Source organism: Scomber scombrus, chromosome 9, assembly GCF_963691925.1.
Source record: "Scomber scombrus chromosome 9, fScoSco1.1, whole genome shotgun sequence".
NCBI lineage: Eukaryota > Metazoa > Chordata > Actinopteri > Scombriformes > Scombridae > Scomber > Scomber scombrus.
The window spans coordinates 8,138,325-8,164,838 of NC_084978.1; the positions used below are offsets into that span (position 1 = coordinate 8,138,325).

A 26,514-nucleotide genomic window follows, 5' to 3' on the forward strand; every position below is an offset into this window, starting at 1 on the left:
GGGGGATACACTAGTGAATTTTGCCAACAATAGGATGGGAGGAACCACATGAAACACGGTTGATGAGGTACAACATTGTGCTGGGGAGAAAGGAAATTGCGAACAGGAGGGAGTATTGTTCCAAACGGTGTCTCTGCTTTGATATGACAAATTGAGAAGCTCTTAAACATTTCCTTCCACAGAAACATTTGGAGCAGAAAGCAGCATGGTGCGTTAAAATGTCCTGTGTGGGTCCACATTTATCTTTCATCTCTCTATGGGGAAAATGAATCAAGGGTTTAAACAATCTTACAAACTTTTATTTTCAAAATTTTATTATGGACATGTCCTATTGAATAATGAGGCCCCTGATGTGAATATGCAATGTGGACTTCATGTGTTGAACCGTGTATGTTATACATTTGCTGGACCATGATACACTCAGGGAAAAAAAGAAAAAAAAAAGTTGGCAAGAAAGGCTGCAATGTAGAATTAGATGAATTAAAAGTAATATTTATGAGCACTTACACAGTGGAAGCAAATGTGATATGCACAGTAGCAAGTAAATACTTAATGTTATATCTCCAACTAGAAACACTGTTAGAACAGAGTTTTATTTTCACTGACATGAGCCAAACTGATCCATAAAAGTGCAGTTCTATAAAACCCACAGTAGCTAATTGATTTTAATGAGATATATAATAACTGATACAAAAACCACATGAATTAAAATGTCCTTTCTCTTGGTTTTGCATTGTGAAGCAATATGTAGAAAGTAAAATATAAACTGAAATGTGTATAAGTTCATTAATTATTCTTCATGCAAAAACAAAATGTCTTATTTAATATTAAAAACGACATTTTGACAAATTCACCTAGGTACAATTAACTTTTCTTCACTTGTTTCAGCAGTTGTGGTAACGTTGTTCTAAATACAATGTAAAATGTTAATTGTTCAAGTTTTCTGTAGGGTTAGGGTTAAAAATATCAGTTATTGGTCATTTAATCTGGTGTTTTAGTATTAAACGGTCTTTTTCAGTTGTGGAGAAGTCTTCAGTCTGCAGAGTTATTTTAAGCGTTACCATGTGTCAAGGCTACATCTTCATCATAACAAACAGAAGAGCTTTACTCTGCGTCATCAAACTACTGGAAACACATTCTGTGTTTGCCAATTTGTCAGTGAAAGTGGGTGAATCGCCTCATTGGTGGAGGCAGCAACGGAATAGTTAACATCCCGGGGAGTTTCCTCGGCTGGGAAGTTGTACTTTATGTATAGCACCTGTTGCGCCGTCAGTTGGCAGTCTCCAAAAACCCAACCCCGGCCACGCAGCGATATTTTATCTCAGTCTCCACCAAGTTATGACTCAAGACCTCGCCAGACAACAGAACGTGTCTTGGTGTTGCGAATGGTCTCTGGGTACAGACTGTATCAAGTTGCTGGACTGCCTCGCTGTCTCTCTGTGTGAGCTTTTGCTGTAATGCGTAAAGATCTGGGAGGATTATTCACACTGAGTCAAGAACGCAACGTGGACGCGCGCTCTAGCCAAAATGCATCTGTGCATTTCTAATGATCTCGAGCCATAGATGATATGCCTGCATTAGGACGCTTTCACAAGTAATTCCCGGATTATTTTTTTTTACTGAAGCCAAACTTTCTGCAACTCAGTGTTCAACTTTTCTAAGAACCAACAGGTGCGCACTTGCATTGTGCAGCAGCGGCAGATGTGGAAAAGGTCTGGAAAGGATTTGCCGTGATTTAGGGAGATATAAATTTCACTTTCTCCAGAACGACTGGTGATTAAGATTATGTGGATTCTACTCTGCTTTTATCCTCTCCAAATGTGTCCAAAACAGCACTGGTGTCCTGTAAACGACGCCTGTGTGTGGTGATACAGACCATCCCGTCTACAGCGCCTTGTGATCGCCATCCACCACTCATCCAAATGATCCTTCCATTATTATTCCTTCTTGCATCGCTTCTCCCACAGTATGGCTCGGAAGCTGAATCAAGTCATGTCAGCAAATTTCACCTTCCAAGCGTAAAGGAGCAAAACGGTGAGTTTTCAATGTGCTTTTTCTCGTGCAGCAAAGCCATAAAGTTTAACATAAACTTGGGAGTTTCTCACACACACACATAACAAAATGTTTATTCTTACTGGGCTTAAAGCCATTCTTTAAAATGCACATCTTGCTTGAGTTTAACTGCAATGAATGAGAGCGTTTCATTCATTTCAAACAGCTTTATCCAGGATAGGAAGTGCAACATTACCTTTTTACCTTTAAAGTGATCCCATGTATGTTTAAGGGGGGAAACCCTCTGAAATGCCATGTCCCCCGGGAGACGTTTTCCCTGTGATCATAAAAAAGGCTCCATTCATGCAGCAGTAGACGCTCCGGGCGATATAATTTGCTTACCCTCTGCACTGCACTGAACTGCACTATCAAATTTAGAAATACCGTTTTGTCAATGTTTAATGTTACGTCCAGGTTAGAGTTAACGGTGCTCCCAACGTTAGCTGAATACGTGAATGATTACCATTCAATGATTTCTTGCCATCTTGGACAATTTGGCAATCAAGTTATTTGGAGGGGGAGTGTGTTGGCACGCGTGTTTGGGTGTGCGCATGTGAGTACCACGAGTGGAATTTAGTGGGCAACATGAGGCTTTACGTCTTTACTTTGCACAGATGCATCTGATGCACTTGTATGTGTTGTCTTCATTTTCTTTTTCATGAAATTTCTCTTATTATTTTCATTTTTCATGTAACTCAACCTCAGTCTATCCACTGGGCCTTTACCTTCAACACCAATAGACTGACTTAGATGAATAATTATACTCCAAAATACACAAATCCAGGACATAGGGTACAAGAAATATAGATTACAAAGACCCAAAGTTTCCCATCCTTAATTGGCATTTGACCAATCACGTAAATACAGGCCTCTAAAGCAGGAGTAGCATGCTCTTGCCATCCCAGTGACGTGTAACCAAAATATTTTTTAGGATCAGAATTGCAGTTGATTTAATAGCCAGTGCATAAAAACAAACAAACAAACAAACAACAACAAATAAAGTTTTATAAAACAGCATAAAATCATCAGGATTTGATGGGGTACAGTTCAAAGTAATAACAGCCGTACATTCTGCAGATGTTACACTAGTCAAACTTCATTCATTCCTCCGTATTTTACAGCCAGTGGGTTTGACTGGCCTTGTGTGAGGACATGCAGCACTGACTTCACTACAGTAACAGTCCAGACTGGGAAATCAGAGCCTCCCCCGGGATCTCCAGGTTTAATCAGGATGGCTGAGAAAGGAAAACAACAGGGGGGAAGAGGGGAGGGCAAGAGGGATGAAGGAGGTGGAGGAGGAGGGGATGTGTGTTGGTGAAGAGATGTTAAACTGTCAAAGAACTCTTTAAAACGGTGGTCACACATTGGCTCAGGGCAAAGCTGCCCGGGCCGTCTCTAACCTTTGACAGGAGTGTCTGAGAACTCACTGTCCAGGCGCGCTTGATTGCTGATGCTTTGTAGACAATTTGATATCGATCTGGATGAGGGAAAGAGCCAGACCTGTCTGGCATGTTTAGTAGTAGTTGCCTGGAGAGTTATGGTCCCCAGTCGTATTAAACTTGGCAAGCAGCTGCTGATGACTCCATAAGATATCAGAGGCTGTCTTCCATTGAGGTCCTATGCTGTGTAGAGTAACCATCTGTCACAATAAATGATTTGGACAAAAGTCTCAAAAAAGCTAACAGAATAGGCATGAGCTCTGAAATGTAAATTGTATGTGTTGTGGTCGTAAATAATATGAACATTTCCTTCCTCCGTCTCTACCACTGAGGATTATGTTACAATAACATGTATTTGAAGTGCCATTTTCATGTGTTTGCCACATGGCTATAAGGTTTCATGGTTATTAAGAAAAAACATTGCTGAAAATGACATCTGCAGTATGCTAAGTATGGTTTTAGAATTAAATGTGTATACTTCCTCCCTGACCACCACCGCAACTTCTGCTTATGTCTACAAACTATTATTTTGCTGGGAGGAAAAATCTTTCTCTCACTGTTATTTCACAGGGAATGTCATTTGTATGTTAGATTATTGGGCTAATTGCTTCATGATGATTGACAAAAGGTCAATATGGTGTTGATTTGCACCCTTGTTTCCTCAATATTACATTAATACACAATTCATTTGCATTCCCAAATATATTGTAAGAAACAAAAGGATTAACAGAAGTATTTCATTTGCTTTCCATACAATTTCCACTTCTGGCAACTGACGTATGATTTTAGCTTTGTGGTTATGTTTGAATAAGGCCACACAAAGCACTTGGTCATGTTTCGTAAAGGATACCGCATCAGGGTTAAACACTGCCAAAATACATATGATAACTTGAAGTATGACATGGATGCTATGCCTTTTTGCAAAAGTTAACCAAAAAAGGAGATGCCTTTACCCACCAACTAATGGCACCTAAGACATGAAGAACAGTGATTTGTGAACAAAGCCATTGTGGATTAGATCAATTGTTGTTGCCTGTGAAAGTTACTATACATTTCTTCTATTTGAAAAATCACATATATAAACATGGTAGATATGGTTGTGATTTATTATAAAACATGATACAAGGTTTATATTCTGAGTTTTTGACAGAGTGGCATTTATAGAGAAAGTTAAATTGATGTTCTCCTGTCTAAGCAAATAGACTCAGCCATTTAACATTAAAGGTACACTGCACCTTGCCTTCAGTCGTTTTCACCAACAGCCTCTATAAGCTTGTCTCATTACACTGAGAGATATACAGTGTTTACAATGCCCGTTTCCATTAGGTTGTTATTCGCTGGCAGAGCAGCCGGTTGTATAACGTTTTACATCCAGATGAAGATACATCTCTGCTTCCGAATCACTCAGATCATGTCAGGGAGCGCCTCTTCATATCACTTTTTCTGAGTTAAGTGGTCTGGCTTCACTTTCCCGTAAAAGGCCATGTTTTCACCACCACCTAGCCCACCCATAAGCACAGCCCCAGCTCTTATTAGAAAAATCCGACTGCAGGTATTTGTAGGAGATGCGGATTACCTGCAGATATTCCCACATATCCCCCTCGAGCGCCACTGGAGGAAGGTATGCACCGCATCAGACCTGCCAATGATCACAGAGGCTGCTGTTCCGCTAAAGATTACGAGATTAGTGGGTAGACTAGGGTTATTAGGGTCACGGGCCTATGGGGAAAATGTGCTGTTTTCCACATATGTATACATAGAGGGTTAAAGATACAGAGGTGTATTGTGCATTCATTAGATTATGATGCAGACAAATAAGTGGTTATAGTGAGAGTTTAAAAACAGGAAAGAAAGTGGGTGGCCCGCGTCAGAGATCATAACTGTTTTAGGTGCACTGTTATGTGTACATCATCCATTCATTCAAACGTGACTGGGAGCACAGTTTTAAAAGCACACATATAGAGTTATGAAGTGGGAGGAGACATTTTAGGCATTCAGAAATCTGGCAGTGATATTTATTTGTTTGCAGTGATTGGAAGTTAGCGAACTTCCAATGCTTGGGTGGGCAAGAAACTCCCCTGATTGAATCGTGATTGCAAAAGAAGAGCAACTGTCTTTGAAGATAACCATGTATGTGCTAAAAGAAGTTACAAGTTACAAGCCTGTATACAAAAAAACTTATTTGGACAAGTCAGCTACTCCCAGGAAGCATTTTTGAAACATCTAATCATGGAGCTTAAAAGTTGAATTCCACACAATTTTTTGGTTTGTTTTGTTTTTACAGCCACCCACCATACAAAACAGAAACAAAGTTGAAAGAATTATAATAAATTAAACCTTTATACTCATACGATTATCCATATGGCTGTGTTGAGGCACATTTGGGATATAATCAGAAGAAAATGGAGTTGCAGTGGTAAAATAAAAAAAGAAATAAAAAAATCAACCAATTATTATCAAATATGACCAGACAAGACCAAACATAGTGGTTTATATACTGTAGGTACAAGCTTCTTCTGCTGGCAACTACAAGTGTGGCCAGATGGCATTCAGGTTTCCACTATGTTATTTTAAGTGGTCTCCAGAGTGCTTAACTCTGTGTTTTAATTTGAAATTACGATATGGCTCTAAAACCCGTGAAACAAAACTAGCCGCTCTTGGAATCTCCATTCATTCTTTAATACAGGTCAGATGTTTCCTTAGCCTGCTTCCCTGGGAAAGCTTGTTTCCAGTTAGAAGAAGCTGTACTTTGATGGATATGCTTGAATGAATGAATGCAGCACTATGCAGTTAATCATTGTAGTGGGCAGTGCAATAGCAGTCTGTATGCTTGGCTGAATTAAAACCATCAAAGAAAATGGATGGTTTGAATGTTCAATGAACTCAGCGTGAAATAAAGAGGGCAGTAATTACACTGAGTATATCACTATTGTCAGATGAAACTACATACATAAAGAGAGGTTTGTCAGGATGGTTTAATGTGATTTCTTTATTTTTCAACAAGGCTAATGTAATTTTAATTCTGAAAAATTTATTTTGAATAGCCCTCACGGGCCTGTCCATTCTGACAGTCACTAAACACATCAGTCCCCATGTAAACATTCAGTGTTAGCAAGAAAAAGAAAATCCCTAAATCTGCAGTTGTATGATTTTTTGTGACTTTTCCACTATAGCAACAGTACAACCCCTCGACCACTGAATACAGGCAGGTCTATGTCTCCTGGCGGGAGCAGTTTTTCCCCTCAACATCTCACTCTGGAGAGGGGGACCCTGGATAAAAGTGTCTATGTTTTCCCTGTCAGCACTATTTGAACATGGAGTGCTGTATTTGGCAAGCAAAGCATGCAGCCGCCTGCCTGCTGTTTGTCATTTCGGGCAGCGAGTGCACCGTCTCTCCCACCTCCTCAAGCAGTTTTCAAGAGATCTGGGTCACAGGTTTAAGATCTACTGAAGAAATGCCCTTTACAGACACCAAGTCTATCTGTGCCTGGCTGATAAATGTTAGAGAATTTTTTTCTCTTTTCATGTAGACAATGTTTTGTTCAGATCTAATTAAGTAAAAGAACAGGAAGTACCTTGGTCTCCAAAAACTGTGTGAATTGACCATGATGTTTTAATGTGATAAAGCTGCTCCAATAACATGGATAAAATGACTAAATATGTAATGCGAAGGGAGTCACTTTATAGTGATAAACACACAAAGAAATTATCACTTGACTCTGTAGTTCCCACCAACTTTAAGTAGCTTTTATTAGCTACTTTGGGCTCATAGTTTTGTTTTTATGGCCAACAACGTCACTGTTTTTTTTCACCTCTGTTTCCTTATAAGTATAATTTCCAAATGCAGAAGGCATTTTTTTTATTTGTTTGTTTTTAATCAAAATAGCTCTGATGAATCCGCTGTATGCTCACTACCAAGCACCAAACAACAAACAGACAAAGTTGACATCCAACCAGTGAACATGAAGCTTAAACTTACCAACTTAAAAGAGTGAAAAGGTTATTGAACTAACTCAGGCCAGAAACACAAGCTAACACTATAATAAAGCTCTAGATTTATGATAGAACCTCATTGTATGAATCAGGTACTAATAAAACACTTGCCTACTGGTACTTAAATGTAGTTACGTTGGAAAAAACTAGACTATGGGGAAAAAGGAAGTAACAATTGTGCATTTTAGAGGAAAGAAGAATGCATTATACTTTAAGTATAGTGCATAATAAATTACACTCTAAGATCAAAATTGGTTTAAGCTGCATAACCTTGACTGTAATAAGTTATCATATATGCCTGAACCATTATCAGACATTTTCTTAAGAAAACATGCATAGACACTGATATATGCACACTGTACCATTAGTCATAATTGGTAGTAAAGGTATATAACTTTCTTTTTATTCATGGTACTTAATAGTCGTTAGTTATGTATAGCAAGCTTCAGATTAAGCTTGGACCAAAATGAAGGTTCAAATTTGAAAGAAAAACTAAATCCTGGTTAACATAAACATAAAACAACAAACCTTCATCTTAGCCACTACTGAAGTGCCCTTGAGTGAGGCACTTAATCCCAAACTGGGTATTCAGTATCAGAGTGCAGTGGTTGGAATTGCAGCTCCCAGGTGTGCCTGAAACGGTATGAATAGAAATCAGGGTGTTGGTGAGGATATACATTCATGCTGAGCAAACATTGCCTGGATAAATAATATCTTTAAATAATATCTTTGATGTGGCACTGTGTTTCCCTTCGTTCTGTTTCTTATCTGCTCGGCTTCTGTAGTGGTCTCATTGTCCTGCCTCCGTCTGCTGCCCTCCAAAAAAAACAAACCCACTTTGTGGAATATTACTAGTTTGCAGATAAGGATTGTCAGCCAGTTACACCATCAGCTTAGCCACATCACATCAAATGTTTGGCTTTGTCAATATTTCATTGAAAAATGCAACTTCTGAAAGCTACCATTTCATTGGCAGTTACAAAGATTTTCTATTAACATTTTCCCATCACAAATAATATACATACAGATAACATTTCTATCATGTGTTTTTTTCCTTATCTGTGGAATGAAATTACTCAAATCGAAAAGCAATTTAACTTCCTAAGCGGAAGAACTTGAATGGTGAATGTTATCAGCTGCCTTTGCACAATGATTCAAGTAGCTACAGTCTGACTAGCTGGCACAGAGCAAAGGAGCTCTGTATGAAGCAGACTGATTGAAACAAAACAAAAAAAATAGTAATTGTGACTCAATTGCAGTGAGATTTCCATGGCAGAAAAATGTACAGTGCATACATTTAGACAAAATCTGATTAATAGTCCCAATGCTAACATTGATTCTGATGGATAAAGTGAAGTGTATGCCTGGTGCAGTCTAAACATGAAGGGTGGAGTACGTCTGCCTGAAGTCAAGCTTACTTGTCAGAGCAAATACCTGTTATTCACTGTGAGGTTGCACCATTTCCTCAACTCACTTTGTTGTTTTCTTTACAGGACTGATTGTTGTCTTGACCTACTGTGACTAAGTCAAAAACACATACAAAGAGGAAGTTGTGCTTACCTCTCACTGGCAAGTTTTCTTTTGTTTTTTTCACAAGTCTGAAGGACTTTGGGTCATAAAAAAATAAAAGATGCGTCATTTTCACTCACAACAAGAACAGCTGTATATTACAGTCACCTTAATGCAACCAACACATCCTTCAAAAACATACATTCTGCATAACATAATGCATTTCCTCCTTTGTATATTCCTATATAACCCAATCTTCATTAAGGGGTGCATCAGAATGTAAGTAATACAATGGTAATTTTTGAGCATTTGGCACTGAAAACCGAGCATGTCAAGGCAAGTAAATGTATTTATCTCCTAAACTATGTAGTATAAAAACTATGATAGTGTGGAAAAAAAAGCGGAGCTCTGAAAGATTGTTTGATCTACATGCAAGAATGATTATCATTCTGCTGTTACAACACATATTCTCTCTAAAACAGAAGCTTCCATTGATAAAAGAATTGGATCTGCTTGAGGCTGTGAGCTTTTGAAACGTCGCCAAAATGGTACTGTTTTTATACAGAGCTCAGTTGTCCTGTGAGTATTGGTTGTCTTATGGCAACTGGAATTCCACTGGACTAAAAATCTTGGCAGCGAGATGAGTTGACCTTGGTTACCGTCTCTGGAGGGCATGTCTGCATAGCTTGGCAGATGTCATCACCTCCTATCAGAGAGGTATTTCAGTGTCCTGTAATGACTCTTCTTTTCAATCCACTGGGCTCCGGGAGCAGCACCTTGCAGTTGACTGACAGGGAGCTTGACCCAGATCAAGAACTGAAGAATCTCACAGCTGCATCTCTAATGATTGAATAAGAGTTTCTTGGTAACACAAAACAGACGTGAATCTGTATGAAGTACTGAGTAGCAAGAAACAAGTAAGAAACAAAATAATTAACTGAAAATCAATTAATAGAAAGTAGTTCCTGAACAAATCTGAATGGATTATATATGTAATAATGATACATTGACTGAGAACAGACTGCTGCATACTGTCTACTTATTAACTGTAAATAAGGTGATAAATGAAACAAATATATAACCACAACAGATAGCCATCATTATTTTCTTATTTTTTTGCATTTTTATCACTATTTGTGTCTCCTTTTTTGGCAAATAAACTGAGAGGTCACTGGGAATGACACCTCTCATAAATACATAAAATAAAACAATGATCCTGCAGACATACATTCACTCTGAAACTTTATTATTGTATTAAGGTACATTTATTTAGACAAATTATTAACATTTTTCCAGAGGCAACAGCAGACAATGTCACATTGCTTGATAGCAGTAACCACACTGCCCCAGAGGTTATAGTATGCAGACCCATCAATGTGCTATCAACAAACTCAGCTGGTTTCACTTCGCAGTGTCTCCCTCCTTTGCATTATGAATGTGTCCTCATGTGTGAAACAGAGCTACTGGATTAATCTGATGCAGCAGAGACATTTCATGGTTATCAAGCACCATCATTAGGCATGCTAATTTTAGAAAGCGGCAATGAGAGTTACTGATGCATGAACAGCCTCATACAGTTTGGAATACACATTGGACACCTCAGTGCAGATATGATATGAATCTGTAGCTTCAGCAGTATAAACAAGAATAAAACCAAGACATGTTTACAGTTATTTTAATGACTGTAAAAGACTGCTCTGCAAGTAAAAGGTGAGCGTTATAGTATCTACTAATGTAATATAACATATTGATGTTCCTTTGAATACACTCAGTTAACCCAAAATAAGTGGCTTCATAAATAATATGTTCTATAAGTGAGTGGACTTACAGTAGGCTACTGTTCAGATTTGTGCTCAAATCTTAAGACTGTAAGGAGGTGCAAAGGTGTTGGTGACTTGTTCAGGTCAAATGTTTGCTAACAGTATTTCTCACTGCATATATTGTCAAACTCTGTATTGTGCAAATACATTCTTTATTGAAACTGTACACCTTATGTGTGATGTGGTACTCATTACATGACAGGGTTAGTGTAGTTAAATTGCAAATAAATATCAATATTTGTAACATGTAAGATCACTTTCTAAGTTGCATTATATTCCTATTAACCTCCAGCCATTAACAGCAGGTATTGATTATCAATGGTAATCTATGTGTTTAAAACTTTCTTCAATGGCTCTTTTCATTTGCCACTGGTGATTATAATGTACATACTTTGCAGTATTGGTTTTTAAGTCAGTACATCAAATTTTGTACTTTTTTACTTGCTGTAGAAGCAGTAAATAGACTCAATATTGAAATAAATCACTTGTTAGATGGGCACTTTCTACAGTTTAGTCGCATTTGACATCAGGAATACTACTGGGACATTGTGCTTGCTTGTCTTGATAGAGCTCATTTATGCATAGGGGGAACTGATGTACACCCTAATGGAATCATCTATTTTTCTCCATGTAGCATTCATGTGGCACACAGCGCATCCCTGAGGTGCGACATGACTCAAATGTTCATCCTTTCAAAGTTTATAGGAGACATTCTTCTTGTTTCACTTTCTATTACTTAAAATACTCACAATACCAACTCATAAGTCATGCATGCTCACTGAAATGAAGCCACCACTGTGTCTTATTTATGTGCCATTAGAGGAGAGTGAGAAAAAGAACCAGAAGCCATTAAATAGAGATGTGAAATATCCCAGCTCCAATGCATTTAAGGGGGGAATAAAAAACACACCTGTCCCAGTAATCATCGGTGCAGTGCCGCTCCATGCTCGCTGGATTATGTCACCTAGCACATGGTGAGATGTGATATACGACGCTATGCCACTGGCATACAGAGACGGTAACCCAATCACACATACTATTTTGAGAATGTATGGCTTTTCCCAAAGCACAAATAGGCTTTCGGTGCCGACTGGATACGCTCTGCCACGCCATGCTTACACTTGGATCCCCGTGGGAGGGTATCCATTTCTAGGGCCCAAATGGAATGAAAATGCACATTAGCTATTAGGTCTTATGACTGACTGGAATGATTTCACCAACTGTGTGTGTGCATGTTTGTGTGTAGCTCACCGCACACTGAACAGGCTCTGCAGCAATCCCCATTTAATAAAATAAGAATGAAATTACCTTTTAACTCAAGCCAGTTCCTCTGTACAGAACAGGGTTGTTCTGTGTTATTGGGGAAATGTTTAGTCTCTGAGATACAGCTTCATTCTTTTACACTCTTGGCTTCTGGTTGCTCCTACTGTTGATAATCTGGAATTGTATCCTCCTGTAACACTTAATAAAGTATGATCTCAAGGACAACTGACCATGGGAAATAGAAAACATACTTTAATACCCACTGGATGACATTTTTAAGCATCAATATTCATAATATCCTAATATTTGGCTTGGTCTCATCTATTCCACAGCAAATTGTACATTGAGGAAACAGTTATGATTAATATTCTACAATGTGCAATCTGTACCTTTGTTGCAGTGTGAGGAGCTGCTGTCCTTGTACGAGGTGAAAAATAACTTGGCAGCAATAACTGACTTACTGGAAGAGGGCACTTTATTCATTCAACAGCCCCATGTCAAAAACACGAAGACTCTTCCAGTAAATCAGTCACTGATGCCGAGTTATTTTTCACATTTCGTTCTCTTGTTACTTGGACATCTAGCTGACTGCTGAAGTTGCAACACTCTTTCTACCTTGCACCGTGTGCCAGTGTGTACTGTGAGTAGCTGATTTGTCTCTGCACACGTTGCCATGCTAAATGCCTGTAAATTTATCATGCTCGATGATACAAAGAGAATCTCATTCTGGTGGTTGTTAGGCAGTTAGTGCAAAGGTGTGGAGAGAAAAGGGCTTGATGCATCAGATGTTGCATGGCTCAGTACCAGTTGAGGCATACAACTTATGACACATTCAGTGAAGTGGTGAAAACACAGGCAAGTTTAAAAAGGATCTGGAATTACACAGTGACCTGATGGTGTGATGAGAGGATGCCAAACAAGATTTGAGCTGGAAGTAACATGATATATGCCAATTGGCAGTTTTTTCCACGGCTGCACCAAGACATTGGCATAGCCCTCTACAAAGCCAGTCTTTGGAAGTAGTGGGTGTGTTATTTGCTGCTGGATAAAACTGATTTTTTACTGTTCTGAAATAAATAATAATAAGAGAGTCCTAATCTTAGAGGATTTGGCAAGTTAACAAGCCTTTATCACAGCAGACATTTTGTTTTGTCAAAGCAAGAAAAGCACTAGTGCAACTAATAACATTAATTATGGCTACTCCATTTAGGTGTGCCAGTAAGCCTTACCAGTGAGCCAGCATGCATAAAACAAAAATCCTGAAACTGGCATACCTAAAACACCCATGATCGCCAAGTCAACAATGTCAATTGTAAAAAAGGACTTAGTATTGTTGGTGACACAACATAGTGTTACAACTTGGAGCAAAGCAAGAAGAAACATGAGAGTGTCTAGAAATCTTGAAAGAATCCCAAAATGTCTAAATTGCAATGCGTAAATGAAAGGCCTTCAATCTTGAATGTTGTTAAATAATGTGTTTTTGGTTTGGAAGTGAGTGAGTTTGTGTTTCCGTCCAGGTGATCATTACCATGACATAAACTGGGAAGATCGCCACTGAAGTCAGTAATGGGCATTAGAAAAGGAAAACATTATTTATTGGTGTTTTCTTTGTGTTTCTAGCTTTGGCACATTTGCTGCACATTCATTGGTAAGTTGCACACATGGCTGCTGTCCTATCTGTTCCTTCAGCAGTTCAGTGTTCAATTCGATGCAATTCAATTCAATTCAATTCAATTCAATTCAATTCAATTCAATTCAATTCAATTCAATTCAATTCAATTCAATTCAATTCAATTCAAATCACTTTATTTGTCCCCGAGGGGCTATTTAAAAAGGGGCATGATAGTAGCTAAAAAAGAAACACAATCAACAAACACAAGCAGCGCACACACTGCACAATCAAGCAGCACACACACCACAACAGACAACATACAACACATGAATAATAATTTATAAACTGCTTCAGTTTTATTTATAAGGCACAATGGTGTACTTGTGTATTGTTTGTTTTTCCGTATGTGTTGATCGATTGTAATGTATATTTAAAGTAAGTAAATAATGCACTACATGTATTATTTTATGTTCTAGCCTTTTATCTACATGAAACTGGCATTCTGAAATCTGGAAGTAGTGTTTTTTTAAATACATTCTCCAGAGTGGATTGAGTGTAAAATTTATGGTCTAGCACTGTAGTATAGAGATAAGTTGTTTTCAGATGTCTCTTTATTGGCACTAAATCACATGCTAAACATTTGTGGTTGTACTAATGCATCTGTAAAACAACTGCTGCTGACCTTTTTTGCACATGGAAGCCAAGATTTGCGAGCACTACTTACACACAGATTGTATATGGTGGCAGCAGAGCAGCTGAAGACTCTTGTATATTCATGCATTTGTCACAAATAGGGTGTATGCTCTGTATAGTATTTTGAGTCAAAATTAGGGAGAGGAAATTATCTTCAGCAGCAAATCCAAACTTTTCTTTTGCATTTTTGTTGAAATGGGCCACACATTGCTTCCACTGGCTTAATAAACTCAGAAAATCTGAACAGAAAATCTAAGGAAAAAGACAAGATATTTGCATACCTAATGGTACAATAATTCTGTTTGCTTAACAATTGCAGTGCAAACATGCAATGGCAGTAAGTGCCCATTTAAAATTAAAATATAATATATGTACGTTATCTGCTACTAGTTTAAAGCTATATGAAATTAAGGGGCCAGAGTGTTAAACATTTAACATTCACGCTTCACGCCTCTCTAAGACTTTTTTCAGTCCATTTTCGTCCTCACAGGGAAGATTGTGCGATAACAGCAGTTAGTAATGCGAGTAATGCTGAGAGAAATACAGACTCTGTAAGAAGAGTGTGACAGGTTACCAACCGGTTTGTACAAAAGGTGTTAAGCCCCTCGTCTTCCCCCTCCTCCTCTTTTTTTCCTCCACATCTTACATCTGTTCAGCTGCCTCTAATTAGGGCTTTTACAGACGACAGCATTAACATGGCCCCGGAACCACGCCAACTAATGAGACACCATTGGCAAGGCAGATCTTTCATGCACAACTCCGTTTGTCAAATACTATCTTTCATTTTCTGCCTTGACAGCCAAAGTTTGTTCAACACTTTGTCTCCCTTCACACCTGTTGACAGGCCTTAGCTCAGATTTAAAACGGGTCACTGAGTTGGCTTGTTTTTGACATAGTTTGAAGCATCAGATGCTCATGGTGATGGATTTTCTCAGGCAGATAACTGACATCATTGCATGCATGCATGAAATATTTTTCATCACTTTTGCTGACAACATTTCTATTCATCACTCTATTTCCCTTTTGTTGACAATTGTTCTGTGGAAATCCACATTTGTAGCACACATCCACATTTCAAAGAGATCACTGAAGCCTAAATTCCACAACACAAGCACACTGTGTTCAAATACATTTTCCTAAAATCAATTCATAGTTATGAGACATTTCGACAATGTGCCCTAAAAACAATGTGCCCTTATGTCATTAAAGCATGGTCATTCAAAATGTAGATAACCACCACTTAATATACCCTAAAAGTGACTGATAATGAAACTAACTGAATTAATTATGATGCATTTTCTAGGACAGCAGCATTCATATCTGAGATAACAAAATCCAAGTTTGATCTGTGATATTTGTTGGACATATGTTTTCTTTTTGGCATTTGTAAAGCATACATGATGAAATATGGACTTGGTGATCACTATCATGACTCACAGGCAGTAATATTTATTATTCACAGGATGTGAGTTGATAAAGTAGTATGCTAGCTACCACCTTATGAACCCTCCATACAAGACTGTGGCTATGACTCATTCAGTACCCATAAACTGCCTATAAACACATATTGCTATTGCCTAAATATTAGGTAATCAATCACTTTTGATCAGGTAAATTGGACTTGAATAGTTATTACTAGTTAAATAAGTAATAACTACAGCACTAATCAGAGTGGCAAACAAATGATCTGCTAATGAATTATCTTCGTCAATTAGGCTGTGTTACCATGAGCTATAATTTCAGTACCAACTTGTTCTTTAGGCAGTGTTGCGTAAGCTACTTGAAGAATATAAACAAATAATCATCACTCACTGAAAAACTAATTGTGCTATTGAGTAGCTAGGGGGACTATTTGCATCACTCATTACATTACTTTCTGATCCTCAAGGTGCCTTCTGTGAACTTCACATATCGAATCTTCTTGAGATTGATTAAGCAGTGAGCCTTTATGCAATTGAAGTGTCTCCTGACCATCAAGAACAAATGTTAGTTTAGCATCTGAAAGCAGCACTCCTGAAGTTTCACTGACCCAGGGAAGCAGTGGGCCTCCCTCCAACTGTGAACAAAAGAAGGAGTTTCCTGAGTGCAGTTGTAACAATGCCTGGCTTGCTAGCTGAGAGGACACACCATGTACTAAACTATGACAGCTTTGGAGCTGCTAAAATCTAAAGTGGTGCAAAAAAAACTGCAATAGTGAAAGCTAACAGCTAATATGTTTCTTAATAAGACTTAAAGTTGAATTACAACAGTAAAATTGCCATTAAAACCAAACAATTAGTTGGAAAATGCCGAAACATCTTTCACAATACACATACCCATTTAATCCATTTATTATAAATGTTAATTAGAACATCTTTCATGTAAAAAAAAAAAAAAAGAAATAGTGAGTCTGTATGATATATAAATAAAGATTCATTATTGTGGGTCTATAGCATCTTTTTTCTAAATCATTACCCATTCATTACCCAACAATTGGCTAATCAGTAACACATCAGTAATTTATTAGCAACTCCAGTCCATCATATGGTAATTACAGGCTGCTGCTTAGTCCGCAGTTAGTACTTGCTTAGAAGTATTTACCCAGATGTACATATCCAATTTCCACTTGCAGATAAATTATTATATAACTCAGTTGATACTTATGGCTATTGTTCATCTTCATCAAATGCATCTTCACAACGATTTATTGATTCCAAAGATCAAATAAGGCTTTTTTATTCCTGGCTGTGTGCATCCATTTCTTGTTTATGTATCTGTGATAAGGATCGCATCAAAATGTTGAGAAGTAAATGGACGCAGATGATTGAAAGGCTTTTTTATGGGAGGCCTGCTACCATTTACATTTATTTGTCATTTCTCAAAACCGTTCCCCAAACAAGTGCATACCTTTGGTGACATCACAGCAGTGCCCAGAAGAGATTAGTCATTTTGAAGTGTGCATGTGGTTAAATGCAAAGGTGACTGAGGGTCAAACGCAGGTTACTTGCAGTTCAAATACTTAAAGAGACTTAATGAGTTTCATCCTGTACAATAAGTGACTAATGGTGGATGAGTTACAGTACAATTACACGCGGAGATCAACTAATTACACAGTTAACTAAATGTGAGCAAATCCTAATTACTTTCCTCTTTCAACTGCAGATTCAGATATTCAGTTTAGTTGCTGGAGGTGTTTATAAGGAGCAGACTAGTTTGAAATGAGAATCACTGTTATTTCTTTTAAACATTTGCATAGACAGACAATGATTGGGTCAGAGCAGAAAGCAGTAAAATGATCATACTAATATAATGATCAACTTATAAAAGCCCGCTTTATATATATATATATATATATATATATATATATATATATATATATATATATATATATATATATATATATATATTAGCATAGTCCTGTGGTATGTCATTTGAAGTTTTTACATATTTTATACATCTTGAGAAGAGTAACTTCAAAGAGTTTAAAATCACCTAGATCACAAAAATTCAAAGCATTCACCTCTATGAATTGAAAGGGCCAAAGACATGCTGGTGTAATATTTTATAATCGTAAATGGTTCACATTTGATTGAGTGTAATGAGGCACTTCATCAGAGAATTTTTCTGGTAGTAAATCTGCATTTGAAAACTTTATACTCTTACGTATTTCATTAAACAACACTGCCATTGATTGAAATACAAATCCTTTGGAAACCCATGGATGAATGGCTCCATAGAGAGCCTCTCTGTGAGCAACATTGCAATTATACAATAATTGTATTCCCTTCTTATGGGAATTAACCTGCAGACACTAAGTCACTGCCCTCGCCTAAAGACGTTTCCCCTCAGAAACATCAATTTTCCCATTTTCTAATCCTCAAATTGCTACTCATGTCAACTCTGAAAATCCAGGTACACACTTGCTTGGTTTAGCAAAGCCAGCCCTCTGGCAAGTTGTTGTGTTGGGATGTATGCACAGATGCTGCTCTCTGGGGTCTGGAGGGCAAGCATTTCATTTGGAATTAACTGTAGAAAGCCGTGGACTGAGCGCTTTGGAAGGTGGCTGCTGGATTGGTGTGGAAGCAAGCTGTTGACCAGAGGGTCTGCAGTCTGAATCCTGTGAGGATTTTAGTTCCACACCGCTTTCAACAACTACTGTCACTTTTCTCTTGACCAAAGCAAGAAACTGAGGCTGTAGTGAGATGCAACGGGCCTGCATCTGTGTAAGTGAAAGCAGCATGTTACAGGAAAAGAGCAGTTGTGCTCTGCAAACAGTCCCTGGGTAAATAGAGGTTGAAAGGAATATACTTTCATTATGCTGGGTTTTGCACTGCAGCTCCTTTTCTCTCGACAGCTGGGCCAAAAGGTTAGCAAGGCTTGGTGTGTTGGCAGTAATTAGAGATCCAGGGCAATCCGCTTAAAGAAATCGATCTGTATCTGCAAGCAGAGCCAGAGACCAGAGACTTTTATTCTTAAACTGCCACAATTAAAATGTTCTTTTACTTGTCTCCTTGTCTACTGCTTTGGATTAATCATTCAATTTGCCACAGCTGAAAATCTCATCAGACTTTTGAAGGCTTTACACAGATTTCCTTGCATTGCTCCAAGCTTCTTAATGGTTGTTCAGGGGTTATGTTTTCTATGTAAATTGGATGATTTTTTGGAATTTCAAATAGTTGTGTTAAGATGGCTATTACTTAATGGCTACGATGCTTTAACCTTTTACGAGAATGACCTATGCCAGGAAATTTAGTACACTGCAAACTGGGAGATTTATGTTATTTAGATTTCATCCAAATAGCAGTAACAGGACAAGGGGAGGAAGATGTGCAAATACAAATCACTTAGTGTGTGAATGAAGTCATTTTTCAAGTTGCAACCTAAGCATTTCTGAAGTTTCAGCACACAGATATGTGTGTTCCCAAATCTATTTAGAAATCCATCATTGAAAACATTATTGACCTCTCGCAGATTTGAGTGTTTCTCTCTTGGAGCCATGGAACTACAAAGTGGACTGTGATCAGCTATCAATCCTCTCAGCAACATCCATTGCAAAAACCTGGATCTTTGATCAGTCTTAATCTCAGTGTCTGAATCTGGTATGGCAAAACTGTCTTCCAATCTTGTTCGCCACAGATCAGACTGTAATTTTCTCCAAACATCCAGCTGTCCGGCTCACAGATGTGACTACAAAGCAGCCTGGAGCTGCTGTCCACAGCTGTGGAGAGAAGTTTAAAAAAGATGTGGTTCATCTGTCAACGTCTGGTTTCTAGCCAGAAGGGGAGGTTAGGCCTGTCTCCCAGTGTTTTTTTTACGAAATATCTTGCAGGATTTTTACTTTAAATTTGTGCTAAACTATCTGTCCAACCACTTAACAATGTGTTTTTTAGTTTGACAGCTGGTAAGGAAATTGTGGTTGATATGGGTATATGGGTCTTGATTGAAATTCGGAAGGAAGGAAACAGAAAATCATACAGGCCTATATAATTAAGTCATGTGAACATACAGTCAAACAAAGAGGAAATGTATTAAAAAGTATTGCTCTTTAGTATAGGGACTGGCAACTGTTTAGCTCTTCTTCTTTTTTTTTTAAACATTCTCCTTTTTTTGTGCCACACTTTTCTTAAAATTATGCTGGCTACTGCTTTTTTCATCTATCAGCTCTTCTTTTAATGTTTTATTCCAGGCAGAGATATAGAATAGAAAAAACTGGTATTCATTTTAATGAGTGATCATATTAAAATCTAACTTTAAATCAGAAAGTACCGTTGCTTGGAATGGTTAGTGGACTTTATTTCATGAATGAAAAGGAAAAAAACTGAGATTGGATGGATTGATTCCTTACTTTATTACTTATTTTGGTGGTGGTATCATGTCTAAATCCAGGCTCATGGGCTCAGACGCAGAATTCCGGAGGGCCAACGGCTGTAGTGAAAAGACTGACACTCAATCTTCCTTTCTGGATGCCAAACACAAGTGTGGGCACTAATTAGAGGCTCTGAAAAAATCATTCAGGGGTGGGGAACCATTGTAACCTGAGGAGAAGCTGTTGTGTGGTGACAAGGTTCAGTCACTGGAGGAGCCAAAGCCCAAGGGGTTGAATGACTTCAGTTTAGCTTTGGTGTGTCTGCTTTTCACACAACGTCACATGTGCTTACACTACTGAGCAATCACGATCATTAACAGCCTGCAGCTGTGGCTTTAGAAAATCTTATCACAATTTGTAGTCATTTCTCAGATGACACTTTTATGCATTGCATCAAGGGTGCATTTCAAAGCGGTTATGGAAGTTAAATCCTCCATTGGCTTGAGGGCTTCTTAGATTTTTTTTACACAGGCTACTTATATGGAAGTTAGTGTTTGTGTTTTAATTGTTTTCTAGCAACAGTGAGCTTTAAGTTTATGCTCAATATGTTTAGTTTTCATAAATTATGTTAATATACATTTGATGTGTTTCCTGCAACAGAAATAAAAGAGCTATATCCCCACTTTATCCTTATACCATCAATTTTACACTATGTATTAATATTCAGAGAGTTGTACTCTACTGCTTTAGCATTAGTATGCAGGTAAGTCATGTTCTTTTTGTGTAACATACAAGGCATTTGCTGAGGCACAATTGGCAAACTCTTGTTGTTTTCCAAGATGTTCCTGGAGCTGTTTTCCACACTAATGGATGAATTAGTTAAGTTTAATAACCTCTTGCTCAATTATTTATTACACTGTGTTAGGCTGATATAACATAAACCCATATCAGGCATACATTACATGCACAAAAATATCTTACACAACTGTGGGGGTAATCCTTCCTTTTACAGTCATCTTATTAGTATTTACAAGGTAAACATATGGACAATTATAGTATATCATTGGCTAATTACCAATAGTAATAAGTAAGTAAATACAGAGAAGCTAGAGTTAAAATACTAAGAAAAACCTCCACTATTACTCATAAACTCAATTTAGCACTGTTTAGTTGTGACTGTTTTAGTTTGTTAACAACTCATTAATTGTGTACTTCAAATTCCAAAGGAAAGTGGGCAACCACTTCATAGACATACCTCCTCTATTACCCATGTATTCAAGTTAAAAGTTTACTTGTTGAAGGTTTATGTAGGTAACAGCCAAAGTTTAATTGTGTACTATCTGGAAATTAAGATAGAATTTTCTAATAAATTACTTCTTCTTCTTCTTAAATTCTTATATAGTTATTGTTCATGGCTACACCCATTTGTATATTAGATTTGCTTTACTTACTGCAGCAACTTCCATGGCAACAGTTTTCCTGTCGTGTCATGGTGCATCATCTTAAGTACTGGGTATTTTCTTGCAGATGTGTTTACAACTTACTCAGTAAGTAACCTGAAACTGTACTAGAAAAGTGACCCTTTTTTTATTTCCATGGTATTATCATGTTCTTACCATATCCTTTGTAATTGATCATTCCATTGTCTGTGCAATTAACACAAACTTGTATAATATACTGTATATCCTGAAACATTACCAAGTAAATCATGACAATTTACTCAGTGAGTAAACTGAAACTGTACTGAAAAAGAAAGCAATATTAAATCCCATGGTATTACAAAGTCCTTACCACATCCCTTTGTCCACATGGATGGTTTCCTTTCCCATGTAAAATAGACCAACTTGTACCATATGTTCCAGTGTTACTAATTAATTGATATGTTATTAAATAAGTACACTGAAAACTGTCAAAGAAAGTAATGCTTAATGATGCATTGAAGTCAGAGTGCATAAAAAAGTGTGCTTGTGATGCAAGGATCATAAAATAAACATGATAATACAATGTGATAATATGTAACAACACAAAGCTTAAATTGTTATTACCATGTAAATATATATTTATTATACACTTATAGAAACTGGGTTCAAAGAGACAACTCCCTACTGTACCACTTGTATTCAATTTAGGCTACTATGCTACTTTGTTTACCAAGGCTATGAGAAGTAATATGAAAAGATCAAGTGGTTAACAAAACAGTTGGCAGGTTTATTATACTACATTCAACATTTCTCTTACACTTTAAGAAAACTGAAAAACCCACAATTAAAATAGCTCTTGTTACCAAAAATTCAATAAATGTCCTAAAATGGCCTTAGTGTCTCTTGTTTCCCCCTTGAATGTCTCTATCTGGGTAGGATAAATTGATGTGTGATGATCATTCCTTATCTGGCAAATTTCTGCAAATCCGTCGTGTAAAACCTGTAGAATGGAATCTAAAGCAGCTGGCCGCACCGCCTCCTGGTTTCCCTCAGGATGTTTCACCACTGTGACTGACTCGCCATCATGTTCCAGCAAAGTGTTGACTCCAAACCACAAATCCAGTGTTATCAAAAAATCATTCTGCATGTACAGTACAGAATAAATCTGAAAAATCCTCATACAATAAGGTTTCAAATGAGATCCCATCCACGTCCTGAAAATCCAATTCCACAACCCTGTTGTCTAGGGATTTTTCTTATGATTTCATAGTATTACAACGAAAATTTACTTCACCTGGTATAAGTCAAGCAAGGCATTTCCCACATCTTTCATATAACATAAGGTTATAATCCCTTTAACCGGGTCAGATAAAGTAGAATAACTTTTGCAGAAATTAGAATAGCATCATTATCATGAATACAAGCAGGGCTTGACATTAGCACACGCCCAACCACCAAATGTGGGTAGAATTTGGCAGTGGTGGTCACTTACAAGCCACTTTGGCATTGCATGGCATTCTGTGTCATGAACTCTTTTGTCATGAACTGGAGCAGCACTGCTGATTGATATGAGGAAAACTGCTGTCAACTCGACTCCCAGTGAGGATTGCTTTTCCTACAGCCACTTATAGGGGCTGATGAATGCCCCCCCCCCCCTCTGCATCTACCAGAGTATGGGCAGGCTACCTATACATAGACCTTACTGATGCATCTCCACACAAAGTATTTCTCTTGCAAGTTTTTTTCAATTTATTTTTTATCTTTGCAATTAATCTTCTACACTCCGGCACCACTTTTATTATATGCAATAAGAAGCTACTCTAATGTCTGTCTTAATTGGACGTTTTCATACAAAATGAGCTTTACACAGCGTCAGTAGTATAGTAAACTTTAATCAATTAAAACATAATTTTCCAACAACAAAATTGTGGCTAGCAAAAATGCTGAGTGGCTAGTAACTTTGTTAAACCACAAGCCAGAGTGGCTGGTGAGCAGAAAAGTTAATATTAAGCCCTGAATACACCAATAGCAATGAAGTTGGACACACAGTGTACCTTCAAAATACTCTTCTGAACTAGTAGCATTGTTAATACCATAGTTAATAGCATAGCGGCTTGCTAGCTGAAGAGACTATGAGCCATTCAGTTCATTTGTGTGAAGGTATGCTAAAACCAAGTTGAATATTGTATAACAGTATTTTGAATAGTAGTAAAAAGTATTTTGATGAATATGTTGTGTCCAAATGTATTTTATTGATTGTATTCATGGTAATATGTTGAATGAATTTATGCTTGACTAATTTCTGAACAAGCTTTTCTCTTTCATATCCTGTTTAAAGGGATTATACATTTATATGAGAGATGTGGGAAATGTATTTCATTTATATGAAAATCCCCAGACAATAGGGTTGTGAAATGAGATCTCATTTAAAGGTAGGTAGGTCTTTGCTGGAAAGAGACGGTGGGCCATTCCCAGTGGTAAAACATCCTGAGGTAAATCCGGAAGCGATGCGGTCAGCTGCTTCGGATTCCATTCTACAGGACTGACACAATGGATTTTCAGAAAATTGCCAGATAAGGAATGATCATCACACACCGATGTATCCTACCCAAATAGAGAGACATTTAAGGAAAAAAAAGAGACACTCACGTATGCAATTATATCTTATTACCAAGCTAAAATGCTTACAACTACACATTACTTATTTGAGCTGATGGGTAATATGGAAGTATTTCTTAATATTTCAGCTGTAGTTTACCTGCTTATTACAATTGATAATAACCCAGTAATGTACTACAATTCACTGTATACAAACTGGGTAAATACTTAGTGAATAGGGAACTGTGAAACAAAGGTTCACTAATGTTGGACCATATGTGGGAAAGCTGCAGAACTGTGTACAAACACACACACACACACACACACACACACACACACACACACACACACACACACACACACACACACATACACACACACACACACAAACACTAGTGGTATCAGGTTGAGCCATCTGATATGATTTGCAAATGTTTTGCTTTGCCTCTGCAGCAGGTGTCAACAGATGTCCCTCCTGCCCACTTGGCAAGTTTGACCTACTCTTAGAGAGAGAGTGTGACGTCAGTATGACCTCTGAGTGCAGCACCCTGTTAGATATTATCTGCCCTGCTAAAATGTTCTTGAGCAGGTTATTATCACCCTCCCCCCTTCTAAGGGTCACTGGTCACACCTCCCTGTAGCTATAGGGGCAAGAAAATTGAGCTTTTCATTGCATTAATCAATAAAGTTTTGCATTACTATGTTACAACACAGCAGAACCAAGACACTTAGTGCTTTCAGTGCTGGGACTGATTGCATTTCTTGTGACCTTTGACCCTTTACTTAAAGGGCTTTCATGGGTCATAATTTCCCACCTGTTGATGACAGAACTTGAAGTTAAGAGTTTGGAAAGTGAACTAGACAGGATGAGGAGCTACTTTATACACTGGACAGCAAATACAATGTTATAAGTATGATGGTTTGCTTCCTCCCATTTCTGTTGTAAAAAGAAACATGAAGAGGAAACCGCTTGTCTGGCAGCTCTGCTACTGTTTGCCTTAATAGATCTTCACTAGTCTCAGTCTTTCTCTTATGCTCTTATGTCCATGACTTGTGATGTAACACATTTGTCATGGGTCTATTCACACACAGAGGCAACATTATCCTCTTTTTCACACAAATCTATCCGTTGATATGATGCAAACTAAAAGGTTATTTTATGCTGTTCAACTTAATTTGAATTCATTTGAAACCATAAATGGATATTACACAGTGACTACATTTGGTGTTGTGGAGCATGTGTGGTTTTGTTGCAGTTGTGAGTGACAGCACAATTAGTTTATCACACATAATATCCAACACAAGAGGTACACACAAACATCGAAATGGTGTCTTGGTCAATGTCTGTGGTTGGACTACTCTTAAAGTGAATGATGACTTATTTTGGTACATTATTATCATGTTGTTGATACATGTTAATACATTATATATTTATGTTGTCAAACACAAATTCCCATGATACAGATATTGATAAAGAAGGCTCACAGAATGTTATACTATATACGTACCTGCACCAAAAAACTATCCTCCACAGGGTCTTAAAATAGAGCACAAATGGATATGTCAATGTATTGTATTTTCTAATTAATCATACATGCATCCATCTGGTTGTTTAGACAAGTGTCTTTTGGGATGAATCTTACAGCCCTTATCTCAGCAACCTCTACAGGGAGTTTGGGTGTCAAACCTGTTCCACTTCCTCTTTAGACCGTAACACAGGAGCATATGTCTGGCAGATTAAAATCACTACAGAACTGCATCCCCCACAGCCAAATTATTTTAATGGTATGAAAGATTCCCATGCCATATTTTAGCCCTTTTTTGCCCGACTGACTGTAAACCCAAAAGCAATAAGCAGGGTCGGGAATTTACTGCACCTGTAGTAACCACTGCACAGTCTTAATAAGCAACAGATGTTGCAGTGATTGCATCGGACCTGAAACCAATGCAGTAAGGAGAAAAAAAGGAGGAATTCATTGCTAGGCTCAGTTTCATCATCTTACCAAAGCTGCTTTAGTTCTGTTGCTAAGGGGATTTCATTCATTTTGATCAGCAAGTAACAAGGCTGAAATTAAAAACAATTTGGATTTAGTGTCACAGTAAGTTGGCTGTCGATTACAGGACAGGAAATAGCTGTCGTGGGTGGTTATTCTTGATGCATGAGGTTGCTGGGAGAACACCATATAGGTCTGAAGCAATCTTTTGCCCATAATGTGAGGAAATAATAATTTGACCAACTTATTGAGCAAATATGGTGTCCCATGGCCATCTATATCAATTTGATGTGGCCCTCTCAGTGTGAGAATTTAGCCCCCCCTTTTTTTGTTTT

At 37.7% G+C, this 26,514-nt stretch overlaps 1 protein-coding gene across 1 annotated transcript in view; it reads left to right on the plus strand.

The window, feature by feature from the left end:
* The first annotated feature begins 1,726 nt into the window (after positions 1 to 1,726).
* The window catches only part of pdgfc (platelet derived growth factor c), a 47,549-nt gene continuing 22,761 nt past the window's right edge, over positions 1,727 to 26,514 (plus strand). The window contains exon 1 of the mRNA XM_062425843.1: positions 1,727 to 2,034. Within this exon, the coding sequence (XP_062281827.1) occupies positions 1,923 to 2,034 (112 nt within the window). The 5' untranslated portion in view covers positions 1,727 to 1,922. The remainder of the gene's footprint in view (positions 2,035 to 26,514) is intronic.